This window comes from Mastigoproctus giganteus, chromosome 12 (assembly GCF_048544385.1).
Source record: "Mastigoproctus giganteus isolate SK-2022 chromosome 12, ASM4854438v1, whole genome shotgun sequence".
Taxonomy (NCBI): Eukaryota; Metazoa; Arthropoda; class Arachnida; order Uropygi; family Thelyphonidae; genus Mastigoproctus; species Mastigoproctus giganteus.
The window spans coordinates 24,198,749-24,221,478 of NC_143586.1; the positions used below are offsets into that span (position 1 = coordinate 24,198,749).

General features: G+C 35.2%; 1 protein-coding gene across 4 annotated transcripts in view; it reads left to right on the plus strand.

Moving 5' to 3' along the window:
* LOC150076793 (putative RNA-binding protein Luc7-like 1) overlaps positions 1–22,730 on the plus strand; it is a 180,175-nt gene that overhangs the window by 57,925 nt on the left and 99,520 nt on the right. The window contains exon 4 of one of the 4 annotated variants that reach the window (XM_090386714.1): positions 4,388–4,451. The exons of the other annotated variants lie outside the window; for them this stretch is intronic. Coding sequence (XP_090242840.1) covers positions 4,434–4,451 — 18 coding nt within the window. The 5' untranslated portion in view covers positions 4,388–4,433. The remainder of the gene's footprint in view (positions 1–4,387; positions 4,452–22,730) is intronic. 4 annotated transcript variants of the gene reach the window in all.

A 22,730-nucleotide genomic window follows, 5' to 3' on the forward strand; every position in this document is an offset into this window, starting at 1 on the left:
TAGGAAATCAGTGGGGGGGGGCAGTTTTATGGCCATCTGGTATTGACAGATTCTTTGTGAAGAATTATGTAAGATTGTATGTTATAATTCTGACCATGGAAGCAGTTGCATCACTTGCATTTTGAAGGAATTCATTGCATTGCCATCATCAAAAATCTGCTCTCAAATTTATTTTTTTCTTAAAAGTTTTTTTCTTTATTCTTTTCAGAATTTGATTTTCTCTCAGTAAAATTGATTCTTCCATTGATATTTTATGACCTTTCACTTCATTTGTAGAATTCAAATGTTCATGTGCTTAGTCACTGGTTAATTTTAAATAGTTTCACTTTTTTTGTTTAATTGTATTACTGCTTAAAATATGCATAAAATATTTGTCATCATTAATTCATAGCTTCCGGCTTTACATCAGGGATTTTTTTTTTTAGCTTTACTTGTCTCTGTCTCACCATCATAACAGTTTTGCTCCATCTTTTTTTTGCAATAACAGTTTTTCTTGATTGTTTACTTTTCATAAAAGGAATAATAAAACTACTTTAAAATCTGAATGTTTTTCAAAATTCTTCAAATTGCTGTTTATTTTTATTAACAAATTGACAGTTAAGTGTGCTGTTACACGTTACAGAATAGGAATGTGGGATAACAGTGTTCTCTGTTTAAAAAAAAAAAATTGACCACTACCAAAATTGCACTTGTGATGTGAAGATATTTAAATCTTTCAGTAAGATGCCCAAGAAATATGACATAATTTCAAAGACATAAGGCATGTTTGTAAAAAAAAAAAAAAATCTTGAAAAGGTAATACATTTGCTTTGTGTACTGTATGTAGATGTAAATTTTAAATTTCAAGTAGTGGGAAATGCTGTGTAATCAGACACTTGCAAACAAATAAGCTTGAGGAAAATATGCAGTTTTGTAAAAGAAATATGAAAGTAGATGTAATCTGATATTGATAATGATGTTGTCATACATGCTGATGTATGTTCATTGAGGTGTGTTCAGAAATATGTTTCCCAACAATGAAATAGCAAAAAAAACAACAGGCATTGTTAGTGTACCTGCTTGGATAGGGAAAGAAGAGCTAGTGATGGCAGTAATCAGAGAGATTCCAAGCTATACCCTCATTGTGGTGACCTTTTGTAATTAAAAAAAAAAATAAAAATAAAAATGTATCATTAAAGCAGATTTCTCTCAGTACCGGCATTGGAAAGTAACTCTACGGGATATAACATTGGGCATCTTCTGAATAACCTGAAAACGTGAGATTCCTTAAAAAAGCTGTGGTACTTAGTGTTGATAAATATGCCTATTGTGGTAGGCCTAAAAATTGGAAGTAGCAAGGTTATTAAAAGAGGGTATTGAGCACTTGTTGGTAATAGCTGCCTTTGTCATCTTATTAATTTGTGCATTGAAAGGAGGGAGCTGCATGTCTTCCTGTGAAACAGTGAATATTTGGTAGAAATTTACTACTGTCTAGAAAGAAGTGCTAAAAGGAAAGATAGATTTAAATGATTTCAGTTGATGTATTCTGTCAAATTAAAAAAATATATATATTTTGAAGCATGTTGGTTGTCTTTGGTTAAATGTTTAACTAGACTGTTAGAACAGTGGCAACCTCTTACAAGAATTGAAAGAAGAGGTTAAAGTGGTAAGAAAAGCATTTGTGAGCACTTTTAAGCTTACCAGTTTGAACATTACAGTCATTACTGACTGGCATTGATGTGTCTAAATCCTATTTGTGATCCATGAAAAGTTTTGATAGAAGACAAATTAATGGCCTCTTTAAGTAAAAACTTGTGAGAGAAAAAAATCACACTTAAAAACAATCCTAAATGAGCCAAGCAAGCTGATAACTCTAGGCATGTCATCCTCACTCATGCAAAAAAAAATTCTGTTCATATTCCTAAATGTTGTGCCAATATTTGAAAATATGAACATATTCTTTAATCCAGCATATCTCACATCCATGTACTGAAGTAATTTACTCCTAGATATATTTATGAATACTATGTGCAAATTTATTTATCAACAGTTTCTAAATTATCCACTTTTTGAAAGTTGATTACCATTGTCAGACTAAACTAGAAGGATGATTCTGACTTGACTGTAGTAATCCATAATACCAAGGTCATGGGAAGAGTCTAAAACAAAGAAGATTCTTCATTTATTCAGTGAGAAAGTATGTTATTGCTGCATGTCTGTCACACCCAAGTTTCCCTTGAAAAATGTTCTTATAAATGCTGAGGTTACACAGATTTAATCAATTGGTAGTGTATCATTTTCATTGAAATTTTTTGTGGACAAATTTTCAGTACCTCTTGGTGTCCTTAAAGAAAGATGATGCTGTAGATGTTTTGCAGCATTAGTTCCAGTTTCAGTGTGAAAACCTGCTAGATTAAAGAAAGAATTGACGTACAGTGGTCTGTGGTTGGAGAACTGACACGTGGACAAGGAATCTTGAAATATAACAAATTATTCCAAATTCATGCTTGGCATTTTAACATTTCCTCATAGCAGAGATGAGTGTGAGAGAATATTCAGCCAGGTTTAAAAAGCAGAATCTGAGCTAAGATCTTTCTGGTGAAGCTTTGACAGCTCGGTGTAGACAGCAATATTGTTAAAAACAAAACTTAATATTTCTTAAGGGAGCAAACTCTGCAACAGTACCTTTCTTTAAGCAGTTATAATTGATTGGTCTCAAAGACAATCCAGCCACAGTCAGAAAAATTCTTGGTAAGCTAATGTTTAAAGCATACTGTACTGGTAAACAATCCTATAACTGTATTTTAAGAAAATGTCTATGGAATATAATTTATAGTAACATTTAATTTCTAGTATTGACTTTAAAAAACTTCCAGCTTTTTTTCAATAATTTCTATTTTCTGCTGTTTTAGCCAAAAAATCTCCTGTTTTCCTCTTACCTTCAGTTACTTGATCTCCAGCCATTTGAAAGTCAAAAGTTGGCAGCTGTGTTAATTAGTCAGCAGAACTTAATTAAGGTCATCTATTGGTCATCTATAGTTGGTCTTTCACTCATATGTATATAAACTGAAAAATTTTTTTTATCATTTGCTGTGTGATAAATTCATTCATATTTGTCAAGTCATAGATGCTGGTTAATGATGGTATTTAACTATGTATAAGATATAGGTATAAAGCTTAAATTATTTTTTTCCACATGAGCTTTAAATTTATTTGGTTAAGTTTATTTATTTAAAAGTTGTTAATGAAATTATTACTTTTTTTAAAAAAATCCCACACGGTTTAGTTCATAATAGACTTATTTAAAGTGAAAATTTCATTTTGAGATAATTTTCACATCTATATTTCTTTACAGACTCTTTTAATAATAAAAAAAATCTAAACATCCAATTAAGTGTGGATCAGGTTTAGTGCTTTGAAGCAGAAAAGATATGTTGTGATTATTGGGGAATGATTCTTTGGACTTCGTTTTTGATTTCATTTTTAGTTATTCATCATCGGAGAGAATTTTTAAGAGGATTCTAGTGGGCCAAGTGAGTACAGTTCTTTAAGTCCTTCAACGTATAAATCGGAGAAGATAAAATCAAATTTCATCCTTTGTAATGCATATATTACCATGACAGATCAAGTGAAAACATGCTAAATGTTTTCAAATGTGGAATTAATCAGCTCGTTTTTGTTATATTTTAAATAATGGTGTTAAATTTTATTTTAATGTGAATGAAGAAATCACAGTATTTTAAACTTTTATAATGGAACAAGTACTTTTTCTCTAGGATTTGAACCACATATTGGATAAAAATGGACTACACTCATAAAGATTCAGATGATAAACATTGTTCTGAAATGAGTTTCTGTTCTTCCAACAAATTTGTCATGGGCTTGGTTTTTAGATGAACTTGCATCATTTCATCATATTTAATATGTATATATTGTGCCTTTTTGTTAGTCTGTCCCTCTCTTCATATGACTTACAAGATCATACAGAAGGAAAAATTTACTAATTCCAAACAATTTTTCATATTGATTGGGGCAATGCTGACACCAGGGTAAGGTCTGAAAGGTGTGCTGGTAAGTTATGAAAACATTTTTTAATGCATAAATTCTTAAATGCTGTTTTTTGAGACAGCTTTATTTTAAATAAGTTGTGTTCCTTGTAGATAGTGTTTTTCACCACATAACCTAATTATGAAGTTTAGGTGTGGGTTTCAGAAATGGGTGTAATTATAATGGTGATACACTGTGTTTCAGAGACGCATGTATTTAAATATTTCACTTTTTGAAGAAAGATTGATAGTCTTTTTTCTATGCAAATTTCTTTTTATTTATTTAAAATGTCTTGTATAATTATAAGTTTTAAAAAGTAACTTGACAATATAGTGATGACCTCTGTCGTTTTCCCTTGAAGGAGTCATCGTGCATGGAAGAGTTGTTTGAACCTGTGGTCACCAATCATGATGTGGCATCTCTTGGTAAAACGTGTTTTATTGTTAATAATACAACTTTTTGAGGCCTTGTGATGAATAACGATATGATATTTTGGTTAAAGATAAATGAAGCTTGCCATATAAAGTGCAGCAAATTTGGTAATATGTAATGCCATATGGATAAATCATGAAAGCTCATTTCACTGGTCACATTTGGTTGTAGAAACTGCTTAATATAGCATGAAAGTTGTTTTTTTCTGCCCTCAGGATATGAAATACTACATATGCTGTTGTTATGAGTTCTTTAATAGGACTATATAAATTGTTAGAGCAGTCTTAGACAATTATTATTATAACTGGCATATCTTAAAAAATACATGTTTCTTTATATATTATCTCAAAGGAAAGCAAGGACTCATGCAGTGAGGATTGAAAAAGCTTATCTGATCAATTTACTTGTAGTTGTTTCAACTGAATATGTGAAGGATCTGTACAGTATTAACTAGTCTTAAAAAAAGACAGACTTTGAAAACTTCAAAGACAGATTTGATTACTTAATTTCAGGTTTTGGGGTGCAGAATTTTTTCCCCCCTTTTTCATATGATATTAAGCTAAAGATTTTTTAATACATTCTTAATATTTTCTAGTAAAATCCTGTGGGTAATTCAGATATTCAAACTTTTGTCAAAAGCATGTGGAAAATTAACAAGTTATCACCAGATGAGCTTGTTAAAATTTTATTTTTTCAACTGTTACAGAACAAGACCTGCAGAGAAAACTGTAGAATACTAACTGTTCAGTAGAAGAAACTTAAAAATAAATAAATAAAAGCTGATTGAGTATAGAAGGATAACCATTTAACTTCTAGATTAGGGATCTAGCTCCTCGATGCGAATGATACAATTTTTGTTTACAGAAGTTTAAATGGGCTAAATTAATCTGCTTTGCATACATGTGATAAATCAGTTTCATTAGTGGCAGATGAAATTTATATTATATCAAGTGCATACTATTTGTGAAAAGTGTCTAATGATGTAGACATTGAATTTGAAATTGCACTTTGTTATAGTGTTAGTTAAAAAACTATAATCACAGTATGTACCAGATGCTTTGTCATGCTTTTGACACAGAAGCCTCTGGCAAATATAAGCTAGTCTGTAATCAAGTTGCAAAGGAGATTAGCCAAGCGAAGGCAGATTATGATAAATCTTTGGCAAAGGATGCTAAGAAAAACAGCAAGGATTTCTTTACTTATATAAACTCTAAAAGAAAGGGGATGAATCAGATTGGTCCACTTGATATCAATGGTTTGACTGTTGATGATCCTGCTCAGATAGCAAGCAAACTGAATGAGTATTTTGTGTCTACATTCACACTTGAGGAGTTATTAAGGAAGGAAAATGCCAGAAGATTATCAAATTGTAGGTGGGTGCTTAATGGATTTTGTAATAACTGAGAGCAAAGTGGAGGAGAAATTGTTGAAGTTAAACATAAGAAAGGCACCTGGGGTGGTGGGACCTATCCAGTTATATTAGAGGAGGCAGCAAAGGAACTAAGCAAACCCTTAGCCATAATTATGAGAGCATCCTTGGACTCAGGGGAGGTCCCCACCGACTGGAGATGTTCCAATGTCTTCCCAATTCACAAAGGGGGGATCGAAGGGTGACATGAGTAATTACAGACCAGTTAGTTTAATTTTTGTTCTGGGTAAAATAATGGAGTCACTGGTTAAAGATGCATTGCAGGATCATCTAGACAAGACCACAGCAATAATTCAGACACAGCATAGGTTTGTAAAGGGAAAGTCTTGTCTGACAAATTTGATTGGATACTATGATGCGGTAACAAAGGAACTGGATGCAAAAAATAATTTTGATATCATATACTTGGATTTTTAGGAAAGCTTTTGACACTGTTGCACATAGAAGACTACTGTACAAATTGGAGCAGAATGGTATTAAGGGTAAGTTGCTACAATGGATAATAGGATTGCTGCTCTTCATGGACTAATGTTATTAATGGAGTTACACAGGGTTCGGTATTGGGCCCACTAGTGTTTTGTATATTTATCAATGATATTGATGAAAGTATATCAGGTTTAGTGTTGAAGTTTGCAGGTGATACAAAGGTTGGCAGGGTTGTTAATGACAGTAATGGCAGTGTGCTACTGCAACAGGATCTAGAAAATTTGGGCAGATGGGCTGAGAAGTGGCAACTGAAGTTTAACATTGACAAATGCAAAGTACTGCATATGGGTGGAAGCAACTCCAGAGGAATGTACCAACTGTGTGGTACTACACTTAGGGTGGTAGAAAATGAAAAAGACCTTGGAGTAATTGTGCAGTCAGATATGAAGTTTTCTGAGCAATGCAGACAGGCTGCAAGAGCAGGTCATTGGGTTTTGTCAATGATATACAGGAATTTTGCTAGCAGGAAAAGGAGATGATTATCCCTTTGTATAAGGCAATGGTCAGGCCACACCTTGAGTACTGTATACAGGTCTGGAGGCATCAATTTAGGTAGGATGTAGATTTGCTTGAGCATGTACAGAGAAGGGCAACAAGATTGAGGGGAATGAAGGGGGGGGATCCTCTTACCAAGAGAGGCTTAAGTTCTGCAAATTGCAACAGCTGGAGACTAGTCATCTGCGAGGTGATCTGATTGAGGTGTATAACGCCTTGAATGGGTTGAGCATGCTGAATTCTGATGAGATTCTTCCACTTGTTCAGATTACGAACCTAAGGGGACTTAAATTCAAATTGAGGAAAGGCAGTTGTAGAATAGATGTGCGGAAATTTGCCTTTAGCCAGCAGGTGGTTAATTGCTGGAACAAACTTCCATCTGTTGTTGCGGAAGTTGACAGCTTAAATAAATTGAAGGACAAACTGGACAAACATTTAGAGGGAATGGTTGTGCAAATTTTTTTTTTTTTTTTTGGATGATGCTACATAATTTCATCTTGCATCACATGCCTCTGTTACTTACTACTTATTTTCCCATTTTCTCTAAAAGTCTCTTGCAGAATTCTGTAAACTGAAAGTTCTATAAAATAAAAATTTTGAATTCATTAATGTATCTTAATACACAGTGCTCATTCTGCTAGCACAGAAGTAATACTTGGCAGAGGATTGACAGTCATCCTTTATAGTGAATTTATACCTGTTCAGTGTGACAAATTATGAAGTTGGGTAGGAGGAATGAATTTTTATAGGAAAATTGAGCAAAATATAATAAACTCAGTTGAGTTTTTTTTTTTTTTTTTGAGATCTGCTTAAGAAAATAAATAATTTTGAAGTTAGCATAAGAAAGCTTCCATAGTGTTGGAATATAGAACCTTTGGCACAATAGAAGAAAACATTTTATACTGTAATATTTTGAATAACCTTTGTTGTATATGTTGAAAGAATAAATCATTGGTATTTTATACAATAGTCAGTTCCTATATATTTAGTGTTGGAAAATAGTAACTAACAGATGAATTGGTGTAAGTTGAATGGCTCCGTGCGTTTACAGCTCAGTGTGAGGGAAATCAAATATCAACGGAACTTGATAGGAGATAAATTCATATAACACTAAATTGGTAGGGTGTTATTACTGCATTGGGATACATGTTTAGTGTAATATTTTTGATTGTATTGAAATTGAATTGAAATCACCCCAGAGCAGCAAAGCAAAAGGCTCAAGGTGGTGGGAGTGCTGTGGCTCAAGGGAGATGGGGGATGGATGTCCTCTGAATCACAGCCTTTTGAAATGTACTGCTTGTTTGTTGTTTGTGGAGCTATCACGAACGGGACATGATATTGCCAAGGGGGATGTCTTGGTGTGTGCTCGATGTAAGGAGTGTGAAGAAGTTAGGTGGCAACTCAGCATTGTTATGGACCTTTATGAGAGTTTGAAGAACATGGTAGGTACCCTCGAAGGAATTAAATTGGGGGGCCCCATCAAGCATTCAGCTGCCCACATCAACAGCAATCCCCAAGGCAGAATGTCGTGGTCCCACAGGAACTAATTGTCGTTGGTGACTCTGTCACCGACAACAATTAGTTGTTGGAGAATATATTGTGCAAAAAGGTAAGTGGAACAGGACCTGGATTGTATGTCTGCCAGGGGTAAAAGTTGATGACATTGTAGAGCAGATATAATCTTTTAAGGGCACAAAAGGTGATATTGTTGTACACTTTGGTACTAATGACATTAAGAGTAGGAGAACAATGGAATTACTTAACAAGTACAGGTACAATGTTAAAAAAAAGCTGTGAGTTAGGGTTCAATTTGAAAGTGTCTGCAATTCGGCCCAGACACAATAGGAGGGAGTATACGATGAGAGCCTGGTCGATCAATTCGGCCCCGGAGAGATTGTGCAAGGCTCATGGGGTAGAATTTTTCTCAGTGTGCTCTGTGCTTGTTAACAGGAGAGAGACTTCTACAGGGATGGGATATGCTTAAATAGAAAGAGTGCAAGAATATTTGCTGATGCTATCAAGCCAGTGTTAGGTGGATCGGAAAACTGCTACCTTGGGTGGGGGGGTACATGGACTAATAGATTAACAGTAGCTGCTGGCAGAGGTGAAAGTGATTCTTGCACTGCTGCTCATTCCACAAGTATTAGAATTAGCAGCAGCCTGGAAAACAAGGTGGTGGGGATTTCAGGGTCTGCTTGGGAGTCATAGCAGAACAAGTAAATACATGGACTGTTAGGATAGTTAAGAATAAGAACAGATGCGTATATACTTGTGTGTATACCAATGCTAGGAGTTCAGTAAATAAATTTGAGGTGCTGGTCAGAACATAAAAGCCAGATATTTTTGGGATATCAGAGACGTGGTGTTACACAGATATAAGGAATGGGAGATTTTAACTTCCCAGATATTGACTAGAACTTGTGGGTTGGTCACTTGTACACTAGCAAGGCTTTTGTGGATTTATTGGATGATTGTTTTCTGCAGCAGCATATTCAAGAGGCAACCAGAAGGAGTAATACTCTTGATCTGCTTATCAATAGTGGTTCTTCATACATTAAGAATCTGCAGATAAAGGAACCACTAGGTGGCAGTGATTGCAGTGTGCTGATGTGGGATTTATCCAAAGATGTTACTACATCAGGGGTAAAAGGAAGGGTTTTTGCTTTCGAAAAGGTGATTACGGTAGTCTGAGACAGTTTTAAATTCTATATAGTGGGACCAACTAATGATCTTACCAACAGTAAATTCTAAATAGGAAGCATTCAAAGAATTAATCTTGGAAGCTACTAGGCTTTCATACCAAATAAGATGAACTAATGGGACTCGTGGCAAAGAAGAAAAATGCATGGAATGCATATAAATTATCATGTGACACAGCTGCCTACGGTAGTTATAAGCTGGTCTGTAATCAAGGAGGTTAGGCAGGCAAAGGCAGATTACGAGAAATCTTTTTCTCGGCTCAGAGTAAATCTTTTTTCTACTATCATTAAGTGGTGGATTGTTTACTGCCAGAATTTGTGCATGTTTCTATTGCCTTGGTTATATGCAGCTTACTAACTGAAATTTTGATGGAATATAATAAATTCATATTTTTATTCTATCTGTTCCTTGAAATGACTCTGCTCTGTTATGTTTATATAATTATGAATTAGTACACATTTCTAAGACATATTAAAAATTTGATTGTTGAAAAGATTGTATTGTGAAAATATAATGTGAAATATAATAGGAAAATATAATAGGAAGGGAAAATTTTTGCTAGAAACAAAAATGACATTTATTTGAATACTGACATGACTGACCGATCTGATCAGGATCTCTGTCAGCTAGTCTGAGTAAGTGAAGGAATACCTTCCAGCTCTCATAATTTGCAATGGAGACCCTAATCTTTTTTGACTTGTTGTGGCTCCTTCTCTATACCACCTTTTTTTCCAGTGGTTTTTCTCCATCTCTTGATTTTTTTTTTTTAACAAAAAAAAAGGGGGGGGGGGGGGAAACTATGGCTTTTTGCACTAAATTGATTTTGTTAACACATTGCCAGTCAGGTGCGCCAATCTAAGTTGCATGAAATATGTGGAATATCCAAAAGTTGCTTTGTTGTGAAACAGTCTTGTCCTTTGTTACACAGTATTTATAGTTGTGTGTGCATACATGTGCACAGTGCAGAACTAATTTAAATTAAAGAATTTAAATGCTGTCAGTAAGATAAAGAAATATGATAGTGTTTCAGAAGATAAACAAGATATCACACGTATTGTAAAATATGGAAATGGTAATGTTTGCTTTGTGTAGCATATATATATATATATATATATATATATATATATATATACAGCCACTCCCCGGCTTAGTAATACTCGACTTATGGAAATTCAACTTGATGTAAGTTTTTGCCAGCTGGTGCAAACTTAAAAAAATCATGGAAATGTATTTTGCATCCCATAGGAATAAATGGAGGTATCGTGAAAATAGTGTGAACCCAGTAACAGTTTTTTTTTTTTTTTAGTAATTTGTTCCAAGACCTCAGAAGTTGCAATTTTCGCAATATAACTAAGTTATTTATCTCTCTAAAAGTCATTTTTATAATGGAAGTTGCACTACACTTTCATCATTATCATATGTTCTGTTTTAAGAATCAATTTTGAACGCCATTGTGATATTTTTCTGAAACATTTCTGGAGCTCGCTACCATAAAACAATAAAAACAATTTGCACTTTCTGGTTTATTGCGCTTTTCTGTTAGCGCACTGGGTAGTAAACTCAATCTTATTGCGATAATACCGATAACTGGAACTGTTTGGGTTTTTATGTTACGGCATTATAGTAAAATGAGTTCCCCTTCACTGAAATCTTTAATCATACGAAAAACAAATACTGTATTTGTAAAGGAATTAGAGAAGTTTATTTCAATATGATATGCAGAACACTTCCATATGATACTCTAGAAATTAAAACGAAAATAATTAAAAAATCGAAAATCTTACATTACAGTAAAAATAATTAAAAATCAACTGAACATAATTAAAAATCAATTTTTAATTTTTTACTTAATTTTGAATTGTGTTTTAAATTGATTTTTAATTGTTTTCAGTTGATTTTTAATTATTTTTACTGTAAGATTTTTAATTTTAATTGTTTTCGTTTTAATTTCTGGAGAGTATCATATGGAAATGTTCTACGTATCATATCGAGGTAAACTTCTCTTATTCCTTTACAAATATTGATATGAACGCAGAATGTAATGGCAGTGCTAGGAAACAAAACAAAATTGATTTAGAAATGATGATTAATTAAGAATTACGAAGCAGGACAAAATTTGTCATCTATTGCATGGAATTAGGCCTCGCTGCTTCAACAGTGAATACTACTTTAAGGGACAATGCACATATAAAAGAACATGTTAAAGGATCAACCACGCATTTCAGATCAACAGTGATCACAAAACAGCATTCAGGTGCTACATCGAAGATTGAAAAGCTATTAATAATATGGATGGAAAATCGGATTCAGAAGCAAGTGCCCCTGATTCCAATGGCCATTCAAGCAAAAGCAAGAAGTATTCATGAAGATATTAAGGATGAGTACTGTGAACCCCAAGCCAAGTTCGTGGCAAGCAATGGGTTCCAAAACATTAAATTATGTGGTGAAGTTGCCAGTGTTGATTCTGCAGCTGCAGAGAAATTTTGTGATGTGTTGGAAAAAACCCCTTCTAAATCTGCACAGCCCTCAACTTCCGCAGCGGAGTGCTTATCAGCTGAAGAGTTAATTCTGGCAACAATGTTCAAAAGGTAAAATTTGCTGACGTTATTCCTGTCTCCTCTCTCTTTTTGTAATTTTATAATTTTGAAATTTTTTTAATTTTGTATACTTTTGTAATTTTTCCTGCACATGAGATAAAAAAAAAAATTGAATAAATAATTATATTTAAATCTTTGTCGAATGTTTTTTTTTTTTTTTTTATGCTTCAATCAAATTTGCAAGTGCTGCATAAGCATTTAGGGAAATTCTGACACGAAAATTCTGTGGAACGCAACCCTTACGTAAGTTTGGAAGTGGCTGTATTGTGATTTTTAAAAATTTTTTTTTTTTTAATTTCAAATGACAGGAAATACATTATAATTGAATATTTATTGCATCGTTTATTATAGAACATTATCTTCTCTGAATTGTGCTAATAATGCAAGTGCATTGTTCAGAAATGTGCCCTAATAGGGAAAGAACAAAACCAGCAGGTATTGCACAGTTGAAGGAAAGAGGAGTTCCTGATGACTTTGAAAAATGTGTCAACTGCAATTGCTACATGTGGCATTAATCAAAGTGATTTCAAGCTATATCCGACTGCTCTGACATAAAAAAAAAAAAAAAAAAAAAAAAGTAGAAAATAGAGCATCTGAAGAGCCTTGAAGACATGTGGAATTCATTTATAAAACTGTCTGACACTTAGTGTTTCTGATGCCCTTGTTATGGTATGCCAAAAAATTTGAGCATCAATGCAAACCCAGTTCCATGATCCAGAAGATGTTTTGTAAAAAGACAAATGAATGAACTCTTTGAGGAAACGAGAAAAGAACTTTGCATCTTAATTCCTCATAGCATTGAGTTGTGTTTGAGGAGCCAAGTAAAAAATTAATAATAATAAAGGAATGACCTCTTTCTGGTTAGAACTCTTGAGTTGGCCAATTACAGCTTTGATTGATTAACTCCTTTAAGAAATTTTAGTGAAAGAGAGGGATATCTTTTGAACCTTTTTTGCTAATTGCTTAATTGGTTGTAAAGTTTTTCATTACTGATATAGTTCTCTGTGGTGGTTTTCTGAACTTATTTGTAAAATAATTTTATTTTTATATTTATTGGATTTTTCTTTTTATTTTATTTTTTTGGAAAATTGGCTGCTGTGAACTTTCAATAGGAAATGTCAAATTAGCAATAAAGATGTCATTTTAAGTTTGCATTTTTATTCAGATACAGGAACTCCTTGACTTATGCAATACTCAACTTACGCAAATTCGACTTTATATAAGTTTTTGCCGGCTGGAGCAAACTGAAAAAAATATGGAAATGTATTTTGCCTCTGTAGGGATAAATGGAGGTATTGTGAAAATATAATGTGAACCCAATAACTTTTTTTTTTTTTTGTAATTCCTTCCGAGTCCTTGGAAGTTAAATTTTGCTGTATTCATCATCAGCCATTTTCAATCCACTGCAGGATGAAGGCCTCTCCAGCAACTTTCCAGTTCCTTCTGTTTTGAGCACTGGCCATCCATTTACTACCCAAAAACTCATGAATTTCATCTATCCATCTCCGCCTTTGTCTTCCAGGTTTTTCTAGCTCCTCTTGGGTAATTCTGTTATTTTCTTAGTCCATCTGTCATATCTTCGAGCTACGTGTCCTGCCCAAGACCATTTTAGTTCTTTAGTTTTGATAAGAATGTCCTTTACTTGAGTTTGCTGCCTAATCCATGTGTTTCTCTTCTTATCTAACAGTCTGATTCCCAATATAATTCGTTCCATTCTTTGCTGTGTAGTTCTCAGCTTCTCTTCCATTCTTTTGGTGAGTGCCCAAGTTTCACTTCCATAAGTCATGGTGGGTAGTATACATTGGTTCATTATTTTACGTTTCAGACAAACTGGGATATTGCTCTTCAGTATGTGACTATTTCCTGAATGCTATCCATCCAAAATTTATTCTTCTCTTGACTTCCAGCCATTTATCATTATTACAGCTAATAACTTGTCCCAGATAAGTATATGACTCCACCTTTTCAATTACTGCTCCTTCAATCATTATTTCCCTTTTTGTGGCATACTTGTTCATCATTACTTTTGTTTTAGCCATATTCATCTTTAGTCCAAAATCCTTACTAACTGTGCATAACTGATTAAGATTTTCCTCTAATTCTTTGGGATCGTGGCTTATAACCACAATGTCATCTGCCAATCGTAAATGGTTTAGGTACTCTCCGTTCACATTGACTCCTTTCTGCGACCAGTCTAATCTTCTGAAAGCTTCCTCAAGGGCAGCAGTAAACAGCTTCAGAGATATTGTGTCTCCTTGTCGAACTCCTTTCTCGATTTTAAATTTGCTACTGTCTTTGTCTAGTCTAATAAAGGAGGTAGCACTCTCATATATTTTCTTCAAAATCATAATATATGGGGTATCTATGCCTTGCCTTGTCTTTCCAGTGCTCAAAACATTGCCTTATGCTGTATGGAGTCAAATGCCTTTTCATAATCCACAAATGCCAGGCATAATGGTGTTTTATATTCATTTGCTTTCTCCATTAGCTGTGATATTATGTGAAGGTGATCCATAGTTGAGAATCCTGTCCTAAAGCCAGCTTGCTCTTTCGGGTGATTCTCATCAAGTATTCTTTCTAATCTGTTAGTAATGACCCTTGTGAACAACTTGTAGATGTGGGATAACAAGCTAATTGATCTATAATTTCCAATTTCTGATTTATCTCCTTTCTTATGCAGCAAAACTATGATTGCATTATTCCACTGCTTAGGCGTCGCACTTTGTGAAGAGCCTTGCCAGTTTTTGTGTTGTCTCTTCCTCCCAATTTTAACAACTCTACAGTAACTTCATCTTCCCCTGGGACTTTCCGATTCTTCATTTTCTTCAATGCTTGTTCTACCTCATCAGGAAGGATATCGGGTATGTCGTATGTGTTTCTACTTTGCAATCCATCTTCCCCACTGCTGGTATCATTCCCTTGCTCCTTGTATAATTCTCTATAGTAGTCTTCTGCTATTTGAATTATGCCTTCTCTGCTGTTTATAAGTACACCATCGCTATTCTTCAGTTTCAGTATCATTTGTCTTTCTGTATTACTGCTCATGGCTGCTGATTTAAATCCTTTGTTTTCCCTTAATGCTTGTTCTACTTTTCTTGTGTTAAATCTTATGTCCTCTCTGAGTCTCTTTCTAATGGCTTTGCATAACTCAGTATACTCAATTTTCTCCCTGTCAGTGTTTTTCTTGCTCTTCATTTGTCGTCTTCGGTTCATCATGACAAGTGTTTCTTGACTAATTTTTTCTTCTTAGGATTTCTGTTTCCCTATAGGTTTCTTGGGCTTTATCACTTTCAGAAGGTTGTAATATTACTGGTCGATATCTTGGTCCTGAGCAGTCTGCAGAAGCTCAAACTTGTTTTTAAGTTCCAGTACATACTGCTTTTTCTCCTCCTCTGTTATCTCAAAGACCTTTGTATTATTTACTCGGGTCAGTTTTTTTCCTTTCCTACATCTATATCAAGTGTACATCTTACCATTCTGTGATCACTTCCAACATTTACCTTATTCAGGACGGTAACATCATTCACAATATATCTTCTGTTAGTGAGGATGAAGTCGATTTCATTAATTGTTAATCCGTTTGGACTCTTCCATGTCCACTTTCTGTTCACCCTTTTCTTGAAAAAAGTGTTCATTACTGACAGTCCTTGAGATTCTGCAAATTCCACAAGTCTTTCACCTCTTTTATTTCTTTCATCAATTCCAAAATTTCCTATAGTTCCTGTTTCTGCGTGTTTTGTCTTTTTCCAACCTTAGCATTGAAGTCCCCCATAATAATAGTGTAGTGGGTTTTCTGCTCATCTAGAAGACTCAATTTCGGTGTACATTTCTTCAACCTCTTCATCATCATGGCTTGATGTTGGTGCATAAATCATTATAATCTTTAGCTTGTACCTCTTAGAAATCTTGAGTATTAGCCTTGACACCCTTGGTGATGTACTTTTGAATTCCAAAAAATGTTGTTTTTAAAATCTTTATGGACCAGAAACCCAACTCCACCTTCACTCCTTTCACTGTTTCCATTGGTTTACAGCAGATTTCCACTTGATAAACTTATAAGTGATTCATTTCTTCTTGTTTAAGCCAAACCGATGATATTCCAATTCACATTTTCTAATTCCTTTTCCAGCTGTAATATCCTGTCTTCACTGATGAGTGATCGTACGTTATAACAGGCCAAGTTCAGTTTCCGTGCATGGCAGCCTGGTCGTACCCAGAGATTCTTAGCACCCTCTGCTTCCACTCTGATCCTCTCACTGCTGTAAGAGGGAGAGTGAAAGCTGCTGGGGACTGAGGGCCATTTGTATTGTTGTGCTCTCATACTGGAGGGTTTGGTCTTTTCCTCTTCACGCTGACCAGGCGTCTTGAAGAGAATCATTCTACACGTTCATTGCCACCTATGGGTGGCAATGAACGTGTAGAATGATAACAGGGCTTACCATCGAGAAGGTGTGCATGAGTGGATTTTAGGGAGGCAGGCCAACCAGACTTCTCCTAAATCTTCTGTAATAGAGAGATATTGGATCCATCAGTGTTTTAGGCTGAGTGTCTGATAACACACAGGATACCTGTTCCCCTCTAAGCCCCTTGCTGTATTACTAAGCTCTATATCTCTCTAAAAGGTAATTTATAATGGAAATTGCACCACACTTTCATCATTATCATATGTTCCAGTTATAGGAATCAATTTTGAACACCTTTATGATATTTTTCTAAAATGTTCACTACCATAAAACAATAAGAACAATTTGCGCTTTCTGGTTTATTGGGCTTTTCTGTTAGCACAATCTATTATAAAGGGGTAGTAAACTCGATCTTATTGCATTTGGATAAAACCGATAACTGGAATTCTGTGGGTTTTTACGTTATGGTATTATGGTGAAGTGTGTTCTCCTTCACTGAAATCTTCAGTCATATAAAAAAATAAATTTTTAGGAACTTCTCTTCATCCCTATTTATGTATTACAATGATGAAGGGAAAGGGACCAACAGAAAGTTCAAATGCTGGCAGTGCCAGGAAACAAAAGAAAATTGATTTAGAAATGAAGATGAAAACGATTAAGAAGTACGAAGCAGGACAAAGTTTGTCATCTATTGCAAGGGAATTAGGTCTTGCTGCTTTAACAGCGAATGCTATTTTAAAGGACAGTGCGAATATAAAAGGCGCCTCCGTAGCCAGGTGGGAAGGAGCAGCAGTGCGTAGCACACACTTCTTGATTAGATCGGGGTTCGAGCCCGTCACCACCAAATATGGAGGATGCGGAAAGGTCAGGGAATGACCACCACATATCCTGGAGCAATATGGCCTCAGTTGCTAATGCTCCTAAAAAAACCAAATAACAATAGCGCATATAAAAGAACACGTCAAAGGATCAATGCACTTAAGATCAGCAGTGATCGCAAAACAGCATTGTTGCTATATCGAAATGGAAAAGCTATTAATAATATGGATGGAAATTTGGATTCAGAAGCAAGTGCCCCTGAGTCCAATGGCTAGTCAAGCAAAAGCAAGAAGTATTTAGGAAGATATTAAGTATAAGTGCGACGAACCCCAAGCCAAGTTCGTGGCAAGCAGTGGATGGTTTTACAGGTTCAAGCATCGCACTGGTTTCCAAAACATTAAAATTATGCGGTGAAGCCACCATTGCAGATTCTGCAGCTGCAGAGAAATTGTGATGTGTTGGAAAAAATTATTGATGAAGGCTGTTATTCAACGCAGCAAATTTTAACGTTGACAAGACTGCTCTGTATTGGAAAAACATGATCGAATATACATTGCCAAAGAGAAAAAGACAATGCCAGATTTCAAGGCTTCAAAAGATAGGGCCACGCTCTTGCTTGTGACTAATGCAGTAGGAGATTACAGATTAATACCACTGCTTGTGTACCATTTTGGAAATTCTTGTGCATTTAAGTTATCAATAAAGTCACCTTACCTGTGCATTTCCGATTGAACCAGAGAATATGGATAACAATATCTCTCTTTGAGGATTGGTTTAAATGCTGCTTCATTCCTGAGGTTGAAAAATATTGCAAAGACAACGACGTTCCTTTCAAGATTTTGCTTCTATTAGATAATGCTCCTGGACATCCTACTCATCTAGATGATTTCAATTTGGATGTGAGAGTCATTTCTACCACCAAACACGACTTCACTCATCCAATCTATGGATCAGGATGTTATTTCAAATTTAAAAGCATACTATTTACACACATTTGCTCAGGCAGTGTCTGCAGTAGATGGTGAGAAAAATTTTACTTTATGTGACTTGGAAATTTTACAATATTTACCACGCCATCTTAAACATTAATAAGGGTTGGACAAAAATTACTAAAAGTTGTTTAAATGGCGGGTGGAAGAAAATATGCCCACGACACGTAAAAGGTTTTGAAGGGTTTGAAAAAGACGATCATATGAAGAGGTTACAGATAAGATTGTAAAGGTTGCAGAGCTATTTCAGTTGGAGGTTGTTGTCAGAGACGTGGAGGAGTTAATAGAGGAAGAAGAGAAGGAATTATCTGATGAAGAACTTATTGACTTGCAGGCAGCGATAGTGAAAGAAGAAAATGCTGACAAAGCTCAAGATGAAACAAATGAGGAGCAGAGATGCTTCATCACCAGAAAGAGATGGCATTGGCATTTCATGAAATTGCATCGGCAATGGGGAGGTTTGAGAAGATCGATCGTGACAGCGAACGATTCTTAAAAGTTAACAGATGGGTGAATGATATGCTTGCTTGCTACAAAGAAATCTACAAAGAAAAGAAAAAAAGCCATCGCCCAGTCATTCATTAATATGTTCTTTCGTAAGGTTGAGCAGCTGATCTCTTCTAAATCTCCTCAACCTCTGCAGCGGCGTACTTATTAACTGAAGACATTGATTCTGGCAACAGTACTCGAGAGGTAAAACTTACTGACATTATGCCTGTCTCCTTTCCTTTTTTGTAATTTTATAATTTTGAAAATTTTTAAATTGTGCGCTTTTGTAATGTTTCCTGTGCATGAGATAAATTGAATAAATACAATAAATAATTCTATTTACATGTTCGTCGAACATTTCTTTTTTGATTCAATCAATTCAGCGAGCACAGTTGTGAGTGCTGCACAAGCATGGGAGAAATTCCGACTTGCATAGAGTTCCAAGGAATGCAACCCTTACATTAATCAGGGAGTGGCTGTATTCACCACTTGCAAAGGAAAGAAAAATATACAGCATGTATAAAGTTACTTATGTGATTACTTTTAAGACTGGGAAGTTTTACTCTGATTTTAAGAAAATTTCATGAGGGTTTCATTTGTTAGAGGTAATATTGTCAATAATTTATATCAGTCGTGTAATATTAAACCAATCAATTTGGAAAATTTGCTAAATTGATTGGTTTAATATTACACTGTACTTGTGCCAAATAAGTATTGAATTAGAGTGTGAAGTATCTTGTCTCTGGGCCAGTGGTTGCAAAACTTTTCTTTAGTAAAACCCATTCAGACTTAGTTTATTAACTCTATAAAGGGGTTATTAAAAAATTCATCCTCAGTCTCTGAGTCCACATATATAGTAGCATGGCTAAAGAGAAAATTTCAAACAAATAAAAGTGCTGGAAACATCAACTAGAATAAGAAATAATACTGGGGTTTTGCAAATTAAAGTTCAGGTCATAGTTAATTAGTATTATTGATGCTTATAAGAAACTATTGATAATTTCTTTAAGAAAAAGAAAAGAAAAAAACAGGTCAAGTCAGTTTCAGTTTTTTTAGTCATCAAAAATTAATTCCAGTGGCTTTCCCCATCCCCAATATATTTTGTAATTTTAGTGGCACATACATCAAGTGGCCTTATGCATTTATGCACAAATTCTGAGATCAAGTTCTCTGACTCATGGGACAATAAATATTAACTTTCATGCAACAGTCAGTATAAAAATGACAGGCACGAAGCTAACCGTTTGGTTTATAAGTCCCACGAGTAATCAAGTGGGACTTATAAAAAGATATTTTAGTAAATATCATTTTTTGTATTTAGGGCTTGTATGAAGCTGCAAAAAGTTAATTATTTTATTTTAGAATGGAAAAAGGCACTTCCTCACCCATTTGCCATGTATATAATATTATTTGTGCTTTCTATACTATATTCTTATTTGCATTTTCTGTACCATGTCTAATGTTGTAAATTAAAATACAACAGTCACTGGTATTCATTGGATTGGTACATATCTTTGGATTGAGTTGAAAGGAAGATAAATGACAAATGCTAATTCAGAGGAACAGTATCCAACTAAATATTTTTAGAAAGTATGCACCAGAAATGTCTTGCATGATAGAGAATTAAAATACAACAATCACTAGTATTCATTGGATTGGTACAAGTCTTTGGATTGAGTTGGAAGGCAGATAAATGACAAATGCTAATTCAGAGGAACAGTATCCAAGTAAATATTTTTAGAAAGGTATGCACCAGAAATGCCTTGCGTGTTAGAGAATAAGGGTGATCATTAAAAAAATCATTCAAAAGCCCACTTGAAGATAAGGTGCAATTAGTGTGGGAACTTTTTTATTTTATTATCTGAGGGTTTGAAGATTTATTGGACATCCATAGGACTCCATAGTCTTCCAGGTCATAATGGTCATCCCAAAAGCATACAGACTAGTGGAAAATGTGGAGAGTTGTTAACCATCCACACACATTTGTAGAAATTTTCAGAGTGATTCAGACATTATTTGCTTCTGCTTAAACATTTTAATAGTATAGTGCTAAGCAAAGCAAAGCACAGATGAAAGAAGTTTTGTTTGTGCAGTTTATCTGCATATCTCATAAATGGATATGCAGATAAACTGTACACATGCTACATCTGTCTTTTTGTCCCTGGAAGAAAGGAGGTTGAACATGCTACAATAACTTGCAGATGTTCAACTATATTACTTTAAGTTGTATTACTCTACTCGTAAGTAGTCATTATGTTAATGCATATAACAAGTGACACTCATATGCTATATGTGGTGTTTGTTTTTTTCATTTAATTATCACTTTAGTTATTTTATGTTGATTCTTTTTTATTTATTATTAATTTCTCTATTTACATTATATTTTTATATAATTATTCCTGCTTGTATTCCTTTTTTTTGTTTTTGTCTAGTCTATTTTTTGTGTATCACATTTTTATGCAAGTAAAACACACACACACACAGTGTCTCAAAAATATTGGTACAAACATTTAGGGGAGGTAGGTAACATCTAAAGGAATGTGAATCGCATAGGAATCCATAACCAGAAACATCACCATAAGTCGGTATACGGTGCGGTAGTCGCCGCACGAAGAGCATGCAATGATATGCGAACTGTGAGCTGGCAGAGAGCAATGGACAAGCCACTCAACGAATTTATGGAGAACACTTCCCAGACAGACATGTACCGGACCACCGTTTGTTTGTGCATGTGCATCAAAATTTGTGCGATTATGAGTCATTTAGAGTAACAGGAGTAGTGCGGGCAGACCACGTTCGACGCGAACTCCCACCATGGAAGAAAGCGTGTTGAATGCCATCCAGAATAATCCTACTACCAGCACACGTGCCGTTGCCTCTGCCTCAAGAGTGTCTTGTTGCAGTGTACAGTGTGTCTGGCACGACGATTCCTTACATCTCCAAAGGGTTCAGTTACTGCTCCCCCAAGATCATCCTGCACGTGTGGCTTTTGCACAGTGGTTTCTCTGAGAAAGTGTTGAAGACTTGAATTTTCCAGCCTATGTTTTGTTCACGGATGAGGGCTTATTCAATCAGCACAATGCTCATGTGTTGGCTCACGACAACCCACATGGTGTGTTGTGTTGTGCCGCATGGGGGCGGCACAACATCACTTTGCAATAAATGTGTGGGCAGGTATGGTCGGTGACTGCTTAGTTGGCCCATACCTGTTACCATCCCGCAGAACTCCGCTAAATATTGGATCTTTCTTGAACAAGTTCTACCAGGGTTACTTGACGATGTTCCAGCAAATGTGAGTCGCAACATTTGGTTTCAACATGACAGGGTGCTTGCCCATTATGGAAGGTGTGTTTGTGACCATTTAAAGAGGTGTTTTGGGCATTGATGGATTGGCTGTGGTAGACCAGTTGCCTGGCCCCTGCGCTCACCTGATTTATCAAGCCTTGATTTCTTTCTGTGTGGGGCCCTGAAATCTATCATGTATGGAATTGCCTGTGGAGATGGAAATGGATCTTGTGGCGAGACTCGTCTGCGCTGCTGCTACTGTCAAAGAAACTCAAGGTGTGTTCGACCGTGTCCGCCAATCCATCCTGCGTCGGTGTCACGCATGCATCGCGCCTCATGGTGGAATCTTCGAGCATCTGTTGTAACATCATGAAATGCATCCATCTCGTACTTCATTGTTAATATGTCAAATAAATGTTTGCCATTAATTACTATCTTGTATCATTTCTGCTTCTTGTGCCTCTGCTACTACTTTTCCGTGACGTTTCTGGTTATGGGTTCCTATGCGATTCACATTCCTTTAGATGTTACCTACCTCCCCTAAACGTTTGTATCAATATTTTTGAGACACCCTGTGTGT